The 17144-nt window shown below is 34.1% G+C and overlaps 1 protein-coding gene and 1 pseudogene across 3 annotated transcripts in view; both read right to left on the reverse strand.

Annotated features, from left to right (window-relative positions):
- CDKAL1 (CDK5 regulatory subunit associated protein 1 like 1) overlaps positions 1-17144 on the reverse strand; it is a 626461-nt gene that overhangs the window by 605158 nt on the left and 4159 nt on the right. For 2 of the 3 annotated variants that reach the window (XM_036229008.1, XM_036229004.1), the window contains exons 3-4: positions 10661-10880; positions 9342-9454 (exon numbers count right to left, since the gene is read on the reverse strand). In XM_036229008.1, coding sequence (XP_036084901.1) covers positions 9342-9454; positions 10661-10839 — 292 coding nt within the window. In that variant the 5' untranslated portion in view covers positions 10840-10880. The remainder of the gene's footprint in view (positions 1-9341; positions 9455-10660; positions 10881-17144) is intronic. The other variant, XM_036229005.1, reaches the window with a different exon arrangement.
- On the reverse strand, positions 713-831 carry LOC118604968 (annotated as a pseudogene).

Consider the following 17144-nt stretch of genomic DNA (forward strand, 5'->3'; position numbering starts at 1 on the left):
TTATCATCTGCACATTTTCTTTAAAAATATTAAAATTTAAACACAGACGATTATTTCTAAATGAATTATCCAAAAAAGTTTTATAACATCTCAAATAGTAATTTGATTCATTAAAAAATTAATCAAATGTCAAATTTCTAAAAATATATAGGTCTGTGTTGATTTGTCTCTCAAAAAAATTTTAGAAAATACTTTAAGTAGTTCAAAACTAGAACACCGGCAATTTTGAAAAGTCATCATCTTAACACAATTTAGCACTCCACAGTAGTTTATTCACACAAAAAAATTAATATGACTACACATGAATTGCAGCATGACTATTACATCCTATGAGAAATGCAAAGAGGTTTAAGTGACCTAAAAAGGTCAGGCCAAAAGTGAAACGGGACAAAAAATGATCTTCAATTTCCCAAAGAAAGACAATAAAAAAGGTAAACTTTTCCCACATCTACCAGTGAGAAAATTGAGGGAAAAAAGTTAAAAACTTTTATCAAAGAAAATGAATGACCATGTGTGAGATATTACCATGTGTGACATAATACCAGGGTAAGAAAAATTAGGACCTGGAACCAAAATATTTTAGAATTCACAAGAGTGAACCAGATTTTCTCTTTTTTTTTTTTTTTTTTTTTTTAAACTAGGCAATGCTTGGTTGACCTCACAGATTGCAAGGACTTTGTCAACTTACAATCCCTTATTTTTTATTTTTTTACGCCTACAGCACCTGGTCTTCTTAGGTAGTCTCCCATCCAAATACTAACCAGGCCCAACTCTGCTTAGTTTCCAAGATCAGACAGGATCAGGCTTGTTCAGGGTGGCACGGCCATAGACTAGATTTTTCTTTATCTCTTTAAAAGATGAAGATTCTAATCAACCATGCAAGTTCATTCTCAAACATAAAAGAAAACACTGCTTGGGACTTCTTAAAAAGTTGACACTACTAAATTTGTATAGATAACACACAATTTAATACAAAATCAAAACCAGAGTCACTTAATGGATCATTGGTTCAAACACCCATAGTTTTGTTTCATCTCATTACAAGAGGAGATTCTTGGACCAACAGGATGAAAATAACAGAAACCATATCTCTCCATGCCCTATTTAAAGAAGGGGGAAAAAGAGCCCACAATGTAAAGATGAGAAAAATTGGCATGCATCCTATTTATATCACATTAATAAAGAGTCCCAACATCCCTTTAAAATGTATTCAACTATATTTTTGAAATAGTACATTCCATTAAAGCATTGCAAAATTTAAACAAAAATTTTAGCATTATAATTTAAATTTTAGGAACTCAAACAGAAAATCTTATTCAGTTTTTATTATAAAGCATAAGATTCCTTATGTAATGAAAAGCAATTTCCTCCCATTTCTCGGTCATCTTGGACTCCTTTTAAAATAAGGGCAATCTCCTTAAATAAACATTATAGGTAAAATGGCTAAATTTTATGATTAAATTATATTCAATAAAGTTGTTTAAAATTTTTAAAAATATAGAAAAAATATTAATCACAATAACACCAATTAAGCTAGCAGTATCTTTACCACAACACTTGCCTTAACAAATGTGCATATTCAGCTCCCTTTTCAGGTCACATACCAACATTATTATACTTGTACAGGATATATTTATCCCTGAGGTCACAAAGGCAACAGTGATAGCTTTCCAGAACGTTATGTATAACATATGGCTAATAATTATATGTCTCAATGGCCTTCCAAATTGAAGCATTTTTAAGACCTAATTACTTATAAATGGTTTTTCAGTTACATTTCTCCACATCCTTCCAAATGATGGGGTCTTTCAGTCACACACATACACACATACATGCATACATGACTTCTCTTATACTGACTTTCATTTCAATCTTTGGTTTTATTTAGGAAATCAGGTATGTCCTCTGCAATTTCCAGTTTAAAAATCATATTTTAACCCTCTTAAATTGCTGCTCACCTTCCACAACTTCGATCAATGCATCTTTTACTTTGTCACCATTCCCAATCTACTGTCCTCAACAAAAGGGAAATGTGGTGAAGAGCAACTTTTCTTTACTTGACTCCTCCTGAGATCCCAACAGGCTTTTTCCCAGCTCAGGCGAGCCATTCCATAACTCTAAGTATAGGATTCCAAAACTGCATCTACCTATAACACAAGATCAGGTCAAAAAAAAAAAAAAAAAAAAGGCTGCCTGGTTCACGCATTTACTGCTTTAACCCAACTCTTTACCATATACTGTAATGCAATGTGCCTAGAGGTCTCATTTTACATTTGATATCTCCAAATTATTCTCTCTTACCAAATCCTAACATTGTGAGATGTTCTGCTTTCACTGTCTGGGGAGATAAAAGGTAAGAAAGCTACCAAACCTCTTTAAGACTTCTCTCCTTGAAAGTTGAGTTCCTTGGAGAGGTCTGATAGAAGGAATACAGTTCAGTGATCCATTAGCAATTGTCATCCCTGCCACAACTGGTACATCTCTCTCTTACTTCGTTGGAAGTCGCACCCTGAAAAAATGTCTACTTTTACTACCCCTGTGCTGTCAGATCCTCAAGCAAAGCCAGCTTTTAATAAAAGTCTCAAGTTATTGTATAAAATAACTAGAAAAATAAATAAAACTTATAAAGAATACTCTTAGTATTTCATGCCATAACCTACTAAGAATATTTTCAAAGTAACCAGGAAGGGAAAGTGAAAGTGAATTACTGGCAAGTTAAGGAAGTACTTTTAAATAATTATCTTAAGACTATAGTTTTCCTGCACATAGGACATATATAAAAATAGTAAAAGCTTGTAAAATTAGCCTGAAATGCCCACATAAGGAGGACATTTTACAGATCAATAGACAGTTTCTATTTTAATGTACATGAAAGGCTTTGTTTCTCTTTACATAACCTTTCTTTAACTTCTGAACTTTAGAATAATGCTTAGATTCAACTTAATCTATAAGTTGATGGTCATCACTTGCATTACAGACACTGTGCAAATGATTAGAATACAATTTATTGTCACTATAATTCCAGATGGACTTCAGAACCTTCAGATAAAAAGCATCACCTTTGGCTACAGAATAAAGAATTTCTGCACAGAAACTCTGGATGACATTAAGAAAAATGTTCTATTTGGCACATAACTAAACTTTTGATTATACTTACTACTAATACATATAATTTAAGTCAGAAATCTAAATAGCAGGATATTTTTAAAGAATTTTTTAAAAGCCAAGGTTAACAAAGTCCTTGTTTTTTCTTTATTTCTTTATCTTCAGGTATAAGCTAAATAAAATCAGCAATAAACATGAAAATGTTTTACAAACTATAAGACAGTATACACATGTAAATAATCACGATGGTAAAAAAAAAAAAAAAAAAACAAGCGGCTAGATTAAAGAAGTACATGTGGAAGGCAAATTAAGAGGCCTGTACTAAGACAGTGGATGATTCCTTCACTGAATTCCACAAGAGGTTCAAAAAGAATACAGAAATCAAGATGATGACATATTTATGTTCCACTGGGAGATGACTTGACATTTAGAATTAAGGAAGTGAGAATGAACCAGGTGGCTCTCCGCTGATGTTGTTCTCTATAACAAAAGGAACAGCTTACTTCCAACTCCTAACTCAGTGCTAAAATTAATCAACTGAGTGCGCTTCTGGGGTATGAAGTCCAGTGGTACATATCACCCTCTCTCCCAACCAATAAAAAAAAGGGGGGGCTTTTATTAAGGGTCATATATGAAAGACTTCTAAAAGAGAAGAAACTTCAAAATGATGGGCAGAAAAAAAAAAGACTCTAATAAAAGCCATTATTATTACTCGATTTCTACCTAAAATACCTTTAAAATATCAACTGTGAGAGACTACATAGAATAGTGCAGAGCAGAGGCTATGGAGACAGACAGCAGATATGTCTCAATGTCAGTTACAGCACATATTAGTTGGGTGACACTACATATGTCATGTGTCCCTTTGCCCTGTCTCAATCTCATCTTGAAAAACACAGAAACTTCATTCCAAAGTTATTTCATTTGATCCTTCGAGTAACTTATGTGAAATGCCTAACACACAGTAGCTTTTAACCAATTCATTTTCTTCCATGAAAATGTGTACAAAAATCCTGATTTTATGTAAAACTAGCTGGCACAAAATATTGTGTCACCTAAAAAAAGCATAATACGCAATACATTTTTACTTAGTTGTACTTTGAAGTAGAAGTCCATTACTTTTTCAGCTTCCCATAGAATTAATCTACTCCTTGCCTTAATATTTTTTATTTTGTAGATAGACTCACGATATTAATGTGAAATGTCATGGTCACTGGTTCTTAAGACTGAGATAAAATATCCCACTGACCTCAATCTTAAAATTTAAAACTACTTCAAATCAAATGGCCAAGTCCAAGAAATATGTTTAAAATACAGTCTTTTAATCATAATACACGCTCCTATATCAGTTAAACTAGTGTTTATTTCTTTCTACAGAGATATTTTCTTTATTCGAACATAAGATGTTGTAATCAGACTTGACATTAGCACCAAGCATGTCTAAAATGTAAATTGTAAATGCTCTTTTGATGAAACAGACCCTAATTCCCCTTTATTATAAAAAAAATGAAAGAATACATTAAATATTAACCACTTACTAAAATAACTTCTAAGATTTAATATACAATATATGAAGGTTTTTCCCTTGCAAAACAATGTATTTCTTGTCTGCTATAATCCATGTCCAGTTCATTTGCATATCTTCATACCTCCTAGCATCATAACATAAATCATGTTCAGAGAACATATGAATGAATAATCTATATACGAAGAAACTATGAAGAACTGTAACAGTGCAGCAATTTTAAAATGATTTCTCTGAAACTGTGGGCACCCAAGCTAAACAAGCTATTCTAACTCAGATAAGCTTATCACAAAGATTTCATATATGTAACACACATTATTCTTATGTTTATGAACTAGAAGCTCAGTTGATGGCCTTACAAAAGACCTTTTTCCATTAACCAAAAAGCATATGTTATATTCCAGAGCAAATGTGACTACAAACATCTCCCTCTCGCCAACGTATCTCTAGCATATCTCTACCACATCTATATCTAAATGAGGGCTATCCCCAAAGCAGTCACCTTGGGAGACCATATCTTATTAGGCTAGACAATGATGATGAGTTCTTTGCTGAAATTATACGAGCTGTGATGTTCTGAAGAGACACAAAAAGTACAAAAATCGCTATTATGAACACTTTTTGAAACTCTTTTAGAAGTTTTCAGAATCAATTAAGGTAAACAAAAATGCCTTATTTTTAACTAAAACAGCATTGTTCAATACCAAATCACATACTTTATTCATCAGATTTGGCTTCAAATGACCTGTGACCATTCTAACACTAAAAGTACTCTCGAGATAGGAAGCTCTGCCACCACTGAAAACACTGAAAATGATTTACCAACATCTCCAAAAGAAATAATCCAAAAACAATAATCGAAAGCCTAATTACTGGAAAGAAAGTTTATTCCACAAAAATTGCTTCATTGAAGACGACGCTCATGGAATGTATGCATTAAAAACCTATTACACAAACATGTATCCATGATTTAATTAATTGTTCTGAATTTAGGGGAATGACATCATTTCTCAGTAGGTTTCATTCTTTGAAATGAAAAGCAAGTACGCACTATTTTATATGTTATGAATCACCTATTTTTTCAAAATAATGAGGGTCTGAAAGAGGTAATGAACAAGCCCTAACTGAAATAATTTCATTCCTGGTATCACAGTTAAAAGTAGCAATTTCAAGTATATACCCCACATAATCTTTCTTCCCCAAATAGTAAAAACATCTACTATTGGTAACTGTAAACTAATTTTGAATTTCTCTGTATATTGTTTTCAATCTCTGTGTACATTATGATCTATATTTTATACCTATTTTAATCAATTATACAATTAAATATTTTAGGCTTATATTTGGTTAATAAAACATTATAAATTATTAAGCAATATAATTTTTATAAAATCCCACTATTTCACAATAATGAAAGAGACTACTGGCATAGGTAATCCAGAAATCATTCATATCATATATCAAATCCAAATACAATATCTATAGATTTCCTTCTTAAATGTTTTACAGAGCTAATATTGGTTATATTTCTGGGCCTACAGCACCTAAACAAGTGAGGAAAGTGATCCTTTAATCTGCTGCATACAAGCCATACTAGAGTTAAAAATGTGGGGACAATCACATCAACAAAGTAAAGAAACAATCATCCAAATGGGAGAATATATTTGCAAGCAAAACCTCTGATAAGGCCCTTTTAACCAAAATACACAAAGAACTGAAATAATTCAATAACAACAAAAAAACAAACCACCCAATTAAAAAATGGGCAGAGGACCTGAAAAGACACTTCTCCCAAGAAGACATACAAATGGCCAACAAACATACGAAAGGATGCTCAACATCACTAGCTATTAGGGAAATGCAAATCAAAACCACAGTGAGATACCATCTCACACCTGTTAGAATAGCCATTATCAACAGGACAAGTGTTAGGATGCAGAGAAAAAGGAACCCTTATACATTGCTGGTAGGACTGCAAATTGGTACAGCCACTATGAAAAACAGTAAGGAGTTTCCTCAAAAAACTAAGAATTGATCTACCATATGATCCAGCAATCCCTCTACTAGGTATTTACCTCTAAGACTTGAAAACATATATCCAAAAAGATATTTGCATACCGATGTTCATAACAGCATTATTCATGGTGGCCACGACATGGAAGCAACCCAAATGTCCTATGATTGATGACTGGCTAAAGAAGCTGTGGTACATATATACCATGGAATATTACTCAGCCATAAGAAGAGATGAAATACTGCCATTTGCGACGACAGGGATAGACCTCAAGATAATCATGCTAAGTGAAATAAGCCAGACAGAAAAAGTTGAAAACGACATGATATCACTTATTCTGTGGGCCATAAACCTAAAAGCAACAAACAAGCAGGACAGAGACTCATGGACATGGACAACGGATTAGTGGTTACCAGTGTGGGAATGGGGGGTGCAATAAAAGGGGTCAAATAAAGAAATCTAACCGCACAGTGAACACACAATGCAATATATATATGCCTTACTGTTAAATTGCACACCTGAAACACTAGATTTCATTAACCAATGGCACACAAAAAAATAAATTAATAAATTAATAAACTGGGGACAATCGACAGCATATAAAATTAATATAAACATATATAATACATGTATCTAAAATATACTACATTGATAAGATAAATTAATTTCATATTCAAGGGAATGCTTCCTTAATTCTCCCCTTCTACTTTTCCAAATAGGAAGCCAAAAGTACATAAAAAAAGTGTATATAATATTCTTGTGTAAACACAACAGAACTGTTATTTTACATAGATGAGTACTGTTATAATACCAAACACAAACTGCTAATGGTCTAAAATTTAAATTAAAAAGTGTTAAATAACTAACAGCACCTAGGAAAGTCATCTCTGTTTTCTTAATACTCTAACTGCACCATCAGAATGTGTTAAGGCAAAGCCAAGGTAAAGTATGCCAAAAATTCCTAATGAATAGAGATGTGCATATTTTGAGTATTTTTACCTAAAGAACAAAAGTATTAACCATGATTTTGCTGTCTAAAAAATAAGTTATCAAAAACACATAGTTAATGACATATGATCATTTAGCTGCTGAAGAAAATCAATACTATAGAGTATGTTTCCAATTCTCATACGCTATCTTGAAGCTAGGACTTGCCCATTACACATACACAGGCAATGTCAAGCTATAGAATAGTGGTTAAGAGCAGTATTTTGGAGTGACAGAGAATTCGCTGCCTGTGCCATTTAAGGTAAGACACAATCTCTCCACTCTCTCTCGTAATGGCAGTGATGCCAATGTTTTCTCCTAACACTAGAACACTAGAACTAGAAGCAAGATAACATAAATGAAGCACTGTCACAAAGCATTCAAATTATGGTGCCATTTAATATACATACAGCTAGATATAGTAACAAACATAAATGTGTGTATGTGCCCATTAATATACTTATTTCCTAGCTCAGTCCACTGAGATCACCTGGAAGCACCAACACTTCACAATGGCAATGGGAATTACCCAGTGTCCAGATCTCTGATCTGATTCTAAACATCATTCTTCTAATGAAGGCAATCAGGGCTCCCTGGAAAGTGTTCCTTCCAAGGCTGGGGAAAGGAAAATATAAGACTAGAATATCTTGTGGTGCCAGAAAGTAAGGAAATACTCAAAAAAGAATGGGGGCATATTGAGAAGACACAGGAGCCAGACTGAATGAGGTCCCATGGCCATGATTAGAACAATGAGCAGCAGAATAAATAATATTATCAAACTACAACCCATAGAAAAAAATATTCATGAGTCCATACTGATATAAATAAGTCAATGAGGAAGAAAGGATAGCTCTTCCTTACACAAGAATTCTAATTAATAAATGTGGAAGAAACAACAAAATAGAAAATGACCACTAAGCAAACAATGCAGTAGTAACTGTTGCAGACAGGATCCAATGAGAGATACTAAAATTAGTAGACAAAAAGGTTGAGGAGAAACAGGATATTTATTCATTACAATGAGAAAAATATTAACTTCAGTGTAGAGAAATCTGGCATACAAGGGTTAGTGCACTAGTAATAAGACATCCTGACATCAAGAAACCCCTGATATGAGGCTCTGAGAAGGCTATAGTATCATTTCTGTGCTCTTCTTGCCAAAAACACATACATAACCTTATTCTAATCATGAGAAAACATCAGACAAACCCAAGTTGAGGGCCATTCTACAAAATAACTAATCAGTTTTCTTCAGCAGTTCAAGGTCATAAAAGACAAGAAAACACTGAGACATTGTCACAGATTGAAGGAGACTAAGGAGATATTACAAATAAATGCAAGGTGAGATCCTAGATTGGATCCTGAAACAGAAAAAGAACCTAAATGGGAAAAATGGCAAAATTCAAATAAGATCTGTAGTTTAGATAACACTGTTGCATTAATGTTAATTTACTAGTTTGTTAATTATACTATAACTATGTAAGATGTTAATATTAAGGGAGGTGGGTAAAGATCATATGCAAACTCTGTAATTTTACTACTTTTTTGTAACTCAAAGTATTTCAAAAGTTTTTTTAATATGATATCCATAGTTACATAGGCAATGTATAATAGCTTTTTGTTTTGCCTTAAAATACTCTTGAATTGCTGAAGCTGTAACATATATCTCTAAAAAACTTAGCTCAATAAATACATTACAAATCTAATTACCTGTAATTTTATATCCAAAGGCAGCTAGTTGTCCAGCCATATATTCTCCATCAGAATTATTATGAGAACAACCCCATGTTCGTATCCAAATTTTCTGTATGCCTGGAATAGTGCTATTAAACAATCAATAAAAAAATTGTAAAAAGTAAGTTTCATTAAGGGATTTCAAAAAAAGTACTAGATGATTGATAGGCAAATTATGCAAAAAAAAAAAAAATACACTCACTGCAACCCATTCACAAACCATTCATTAAATGCACCAAGTTAATCCATAATCTGTTGTTATGCCAAGTCTAAAATCAAAAGAAAACAACCACAGACTTCTAAGGTAAAGCTCTCTATATAAAAAAATCTTTATCTCTAAATTGGATTTTAGAGAAATACCAATTCAGTACTACTAATGTACTGCTAAGTTCAATTCTTTAAAAGGTACATATAACAGCAGAGAAAATGGATCCAGTAACAACAGCAAATGAAAGAAAAAGTAAATACGTCTATCTGCTCATAAAGAGATGATATACTACCTACAATTTTATTTTATAACTTACTGAAGTAAATAACTGAATCAAAATGGAAAAACTGTCACCCTATGGCATTAATAAAAGTACTTCATATATAGAGTTGTAAAAATATAATCATTTTAGGAAGGAAAAACTTAGATTGCCCTGATAATTTATAATTAAACAGAAATTATCTTAAGGACATGTTCAGGACAAATTTGATAAACAAAATATAAGCAAATTTTAAGTTCATAGCTTTTAAAAGCTTAATATTCCAAACAAAATCAAGTATATTAAAACGTTCAACAATTTACTAGATAAATAAATGTAGACATATTAAAACTATACAACGGCATAATCATTTCTGGCTAGGCCATATTAGAATTTCTCTAGAGACCTAACATAATAAACAGCACAATAATTTATTTGTGCCCAATGCCTTTAACTGATGCATAAGTATTTATAAATTTGCTAAGAAAAATTAAATGCCTCAACCACTACTGTTTCATAAGAACCACGAATTCCAGTTAAAAAAGATTTAATTTGGAAGTCACAAAAATTGCAAACTAACTACAGTAACATCAAAGAGATGGGGAGGTAGGGAGTACTATCTTTATACCAAATACTGTCGTAGGCCTTGCCTTCAAGGAACATGTGATTTGACACTTCGTTAACCAATTACTTCACTAAATTAAAAACATTCAAATAAAAAAATAAATCTACATATTTCATCTCAAAATTTCAGAGGTTTTTTAAAGAGCTATTTTACATATCACAGAGACCAGTAGTACCAAATATAATTTCAAAAAAATAGCTTACCTATCACTTGGTGGACTGTTTTCATCTTGCAAATATTTTGGTGTATGTCGCCTTCGCACCTTTGGAACAACGTGCTTTCTTGCAAAATGTCTATCTTGTGGCTTTGAATCTTCCTGTGACACGATATCTTCTATGTCATCCAGTAGTGTACCACAGGATGCAGAAAGCATCTTCTTCATCACATAAAAAGGTTATAAATGATATGAGTCCCTCAGAAAATCTGTTTAACAAAGCATCACTTATTAAATATCCTTCCTGAACTTGAATCCAATAAAGCCTTTAGATTCAACTTCAAGTTTACAGAAAATGCAGAGATAAAGAAACACAAGAAAACAATCAGACAAATCCTATTGATAGTGGGACATTCCAAGGTTCAAATGAAGGAACTATGTCTTCAACGAATCAATATCATGAAGAAAAAAGCAGGAGAGGAACTGTTCAAGATCAAAGGAGACTTAAAAGGCTAACAATTAAACCCAATTCATGCTCTTTTTTAGATCCTACAAATTTTGGGAACAACCAGGGAAACCAGAAGGTGAACTTGGTATCGTTAATATCAGGATATTGCTATAAATCATTAGATATAAAGTATCATGTTTATGTTTAAAAATCTTATTTTTTGATACTAAATACATTATTTTTATATATTATAAAACATTTTATTTTTTAGAGATGCACATTGATATTTGGAGGTGAAATGTCATTATGTCTTTAATTTACTAAAACAAACATGAGATTAAGACATATGGGAAAACATTTACAACTCTTAAATCTAGAAAATAGAAATGTTGGTGCTCATATCCTATTCTACTTTCTTGAATGTTCAAAATTTTTGTAATTAAGAAAATATAGACACAATTTCCAGGAAGACAGAATAGACATAATTTTCCCTATCCCTTCTGCTAAGTACAACTAAAACTCTGGATATTATAAATAAAATAAACATAAGTCTTTGAAAGGCAGAGAGAAGATGGCAGATAGACTAGAGACATTGGAATCAAAGGAACAATGCAATGGTGCATTCACTGGCGGGGGTTTCTTTTGCCTCCTATATCCCAGACTTGGGACTAAAGAAGCCAGCGACCCAGAAGTGACAACAGATGCAAGTAATAAAAGCCTCCAACTAAAGCCTGTTTTCTTGTCAAAGAACCAGAAAAGTAGCAAGACAGAAAACTTTTAGACAATAATCATTCTACTAAAAAAAAAAACCCCCACAAAACACAAAACCATGGTCCCACCTCCAGATGAGCTACAAAGGCCAAGTGGGGAGACCTGATTGCTCCCTTACAAAGCTACAATAAGGTGTCCCAACACACCTCACCAGGGTAGGACCAGAGAAAGCCAAGTAGGGACTCTGTATTTTAAAACCAAACAAACGACAGGTAATGAAGCCATACTCCCACCCTGCAGTGTCAGTGAAGCTTTTTTGTAGAGTGAGATTGTTCTAAAATGTATATGGAAAGGTAAAGAAATTAATATATTTAAAACAACTGTTAAAAAAAAAAAAAGAATAAAGTGGAAGGAATTGGCCTGCCCCATTTTAAAACATATTGTATAGCTACAGTAATCAAGACTGTATAGTATTGGTAGAACAGAAACATAGATTGACAAAACAGAACAGAGAATCTGGAAATAGACCCACACAAATATGATTTTTCACAAAAGTGCAAAAGCAATTGAATGAAGGAGGAAAGAGCCTTTTCAACAATTAGTACTAGAGCAATTAAACACTTATAGACCAAAAAAAAAAAAAGACAAAATTCAAACTATATCATAGACTTAAATGTAAAGTATAAAACTATAAACGTTTAGAAAAATTCATAAGAGAAAATCTTCTGGACCCAAAGCTAGGTGAAGAGTACTTAGATGTTGACACCAAAGCCACAATTCATAAAAAGAAAAATTATTCAATCCAGAAATCATAAAAATTTAAAAATTTATCTTCTGCAAAAGACCCTTTTGAGACAATGAAAAGTCAAGATACAGAATAAACATTTGCAAACCACATATCTGACAAAGGAGCAGTATGTACAACTCAAAACACAGTATTTAAAAGCACAATCTAATTAGAAAATAGACAAAGGACATAAAAAGACATTCCACCTAAGAGGATATACAGAGGACAAATAAACACATGAAAGGATATTCAACATTATTAGCCATCAGAGAAATACAAACTAAAACTATAATGAAATACCATACCACTATCAGAATGGATAAAATTAAAAAATAGTGAAAACATTAAATGCTGGCAGGGATGCAGAATAAATGAATCACTCACACAGTCCTGGTAGGAATATAAAATAGTATAGGTGCTCTGGAAAAGTTTGGCATTTTCTTTAAAAAAACTACTCATGCAATTATAATGCAGCCTGGCAAGTGTATTTTGAGGAGGGGGGGGAAAGGGGAGATTATCCAAGAAAAATAAAGACTTATAATCACAGAAAAACCCGAACACAAATGTTTATAGCAGCTTTCTTTGTAATAGCCAAAACCTGGAAATAACCCAGATGCCCTCAATGGGTCGAATGATTAAACAAACTGTGATTCATCCATACCATAGATTACTACTCAGCAATTAGAAATAATGTATTGATACATGCAACAACCTGGATGAATCTCCAGAGAATTGTGAAGAGTAAATACACCCAAACCCAAAAGGTAACATACTGTATGATTACATTTATATAACACACTTGAGATTAAAATAACAAAATTATAGAAATGGAGAACAGAATAGTAGTTGCCCAGATTGAAGGAGAGGATGAGTGAGAGGAAAGTAAACATGACTATAAAAGGACAACATGAGAGATCTTTGTGGTGATGGAAATGTTCCTATATCCTGATTATATCAATGTCAATATCCAGGTTGTGATTCTGTATTACAGTTTTGTAAGACTGGTAAAGTGTACAGCATCTTTACATAACTTTTATAAATGTAAATGAATCTACAATTATGTTAAAATAAGATACTGAAAGAAAAAAAACTTTCTGAAGAAAGAAAAAGAAAACAGACATGAGTACACTTACTGGTAGGTACTATTAATACTACGTTCAAACAAGAAGCAAGTGCTCAGAGAGTCATCCCGTTAACCATTCACAGCAACTCCCTGAGGCAGGTGGTATTATTAGCCTCACTTTAAAGTGCAATCTGAAACAGAGACACTAATTTACCCAAAGCTGCGCAACAAGGATTCCAGGTCAGATTAGCCCAAGCCCTCATGCTGTATGGTACCCCACTGCCTAGTGTATGAACACTGAGTGACCACTGTTCCTCATCTGTGTTAAGAATCCTATACTGTCATCCGGTCTCAAGCCTTTCTAATCAATTTTCCTTTTCAAATGCCAGATTCCCATTTTTCTATTAACAACTTTGGACTAACAATGGCTTCCAGGCAGATTCATTTTGTACCTTTTACTGTAATGTACTCTTTACAACTATGACAGATTATGCCCTGTAAATTGGACAAACCTCTGTTCAATTTTCAGCAAGCTTTACATTCTTAGTAAGAGCAAAACATAAGAAATAACCCAATGGCAATCAATCAAGATCTGGCTTATAGTTAACATGCATACAACATGGGCACTGTGGAACTATCCATCACGGCCCTCCTCCTTCCCTAGACACAGGAATGGGGCACATGAGCCAGGCCTGCCAGAGCAACCCATCTTCCTGGCCACAATGATTAGTGTGTGGGTTGGATATGACAAGCCCAGTCAATCAGAATCATCACAAGGACTTCTATGCCAAAGCTAACAGAAGAGATGGCTTCTCTTTTCACTGAAGTGGTTATGTTGGGAGGATGTCAACTTGAGAATGCTGGAGATCATCTGCCAGTCACGGTGCAGAAGCATACCTAAAGAATGAAACCTAGTAAAAGGTAGAGACATAAAGAGCCATATATGACATTATCTGAGCACGTGGATCCAACTAATGCCTGAACCCAGATGCTGCCCCACCCTGCCCAATCATGTGGGCCAATAAATTTCTTCTGTGGCTTAAATTAATTTGAGTTAGATTTTCTCTCTTGCAAACAAGACTCCTGAACAACTCAGCAAACTAGGTAAGGTGAAATAAACTAGATCTTTCTCAAATTGGTTCTATTTATTTGAGAAATTAACTATCGGTGAAAAAATAGTTCTGTGCTCAAATATATTTAGAAAATTCTGCCTCCTTACAGATTCCCAGTACACATTAGTAGAGCAAAGACTATGAACTGCAGTAAGAAACAAACTTATTTATCTTAGGAATTTTCTGAAAATTTATGTCCCACATTTCTCCTCTTAATGAGGCTAAAGATGGTACTGAAAGCAGAAAGCTTGAATGAAGCCAGTCACAGAACCCATCCCACACTCTGCACAGGTGGATGATTTCCTTCATTTACCAGGAAATGGTTCTTTGCCCATGTACTGTCACTGTAACTGTCCACCTACCTAAGAAAAATCCTTCAACTCTGACCCACTCAAGCAAAGAATTCCAGTCATGCCCCCTTTTCCTGCATCATCACTAATTATCTCCCTTCTGAATCCTTACTATCTGGATACAAACATACTATTAATTCTCCCATTTAAAAAACAAAAACCTTATCTTGACCCCACTGCCTCCACTTACTATCTCTATCATATTTCTCTCCTTTAAAGAAAACCTCCTTGCAAGAGCTATCTATACTTTCTTTTTATTATGATGATTATTATTGTTTATGCCTATAGCACCTGGTCTTCCTAGGTGGTCTCCAATTCAAGTACTAACCAGGCCCGACCTGGCTTAGCTTCCAAGATCAGACATCAGGCTTGTTCAGGGTGGCATGGCCATAGACCACAGACTGTGGCTCCACTGGGACACAAACCCAGGACCTTCTGCGTGTAAAGCAGATGTGCTAACCACTACACTATGGAATCATGCCTGAGCTAGCTATACTTCAATATCAAATTTTCCCCTCATATTTTCTCATGAATCAAGTTTTCACCCCACCACTCCACCAGACTTTATCATCATGATTTCAGTGACTTCCAATAATATATACAATGATCTGTTCTCAGTCATCTTATATGACCCCACATGCAGCAGTTGACACTATTGACTATTGGCCTTCACTGGCTTCAAGGACACCACACTCTGAATTTTCCTTCTACCACATTAGCAACTCCCCAAGTCTCCTCTGCTTCTTCCTCCTCATCTCTCCAACTTCTGAACATTGGAATGGTCCCATGGCTCATTTACAGGACATCACATTTAGTTACAGACATACCTTGATCTCATCCGGTCCCATGTCCTTGAAATATCAACTATATGCTTATTTAACCAACTCTAGTCCTCCCCTGAATTTCACTCTCATGTCCAACTGCCCATTCAACACCCCTGCTTAAATGTCTATGAGTTATTTCAAACTTAAAAAGTCAAAAAGAGAACTCTTGATCCTCTCTCCACCTTACCCCAAAAACAACCACCAAACACCATACCATATCTTTCCATAACTTTCTGATCTCATTTAAAGGCAATGCCAACCTTCTACCTGCTCAGGCCAAAATCCTGGACTCATCCCCAAGTCATCTTTCTTTTACCCTAACTCAATCCAACAAAATCCTGTTGGCTCAATCTTCAAAATATATTCAGAATCTGACTGTTTCTGACCATGTCCACTGTTACATTCTTGGTTCAAACCAACATCAACTCTTGCTTAGATTATTGGCAGTTAGTCTCTCTATTTCTACCCGTAATTCCCAAAGGACATTTCAGCACAGACGCCAGGGATCCCTTTAAAACCTAAGTTCATCTCAAGAAATTAGTATGTTACATTGAACCAACTTGATGGGAGTAACCATCCATAGAGCTTGTTTTCCAAAAAAAAAGTACTGTTTAGCGTAGCAAAATTATAAGCCTACCTATGCTGAAAGCCCTTTGAGTAAGTTTTGTGAATGAAAATGTAGTGCTTAAGTCACATTCTGCTTTAAAAAGTTGTTACAAATACAGATAAATTTAAAAAAAAAAAAAACTTGTCTTCCACTTCAAAATAAAAACCCAAAATCACTACAAAGATCTGTAAGGACATATATAATCAGCTTTCCTTTTACCTATCTAACCCTCCCCCTCACTCTACTCAGGTACACGGGCTTCCTTACCGGTTCATATCTACCAAGTACACACTCATGTCAGGGTGTTATTCTTGCCTAGAATTCCTTCAAGCCCTTCAGGACTTTGCCCAAATGTCACCAGTGAGACCTTTCTGAGCAAATCCCACCTCAACAAATATACCACACTTCCTATCCTCATTCCCCACCTTGTTTTCTTACCACGGCACTCATCACCTGCTTAAGATGTTTCATTATGTTATTGTCTACTCTTTCTACTAGAATACACTCTGTGAGAGTAAAGGTTTTTATGTGCTTTGTTCACTGTTTTATCCCAGGTGGCACCTAGAACTACATCTAGCACATTCCATGTTCTCAATAAATATTTTTTACTGTACACTACCCAGCATGTACC

This window comes from Rousettus aegyptiacus, unplaced genomic scaffold, assembly GCF_014176215.1.
Source record: "Rousettus aegyptiacus isolate mRouAeg1 unplaced genomic scaffold, mRouAeg1.p scaffold_m13_p_1, whole genome shotgun sequence".
Taxonomy (NCBI): Eukaryota; Metazoa; Chordata; class Mammalia; order Chiroptera; family Pteropodidae; genus Rousettus; species Rousettus aegyptiacus.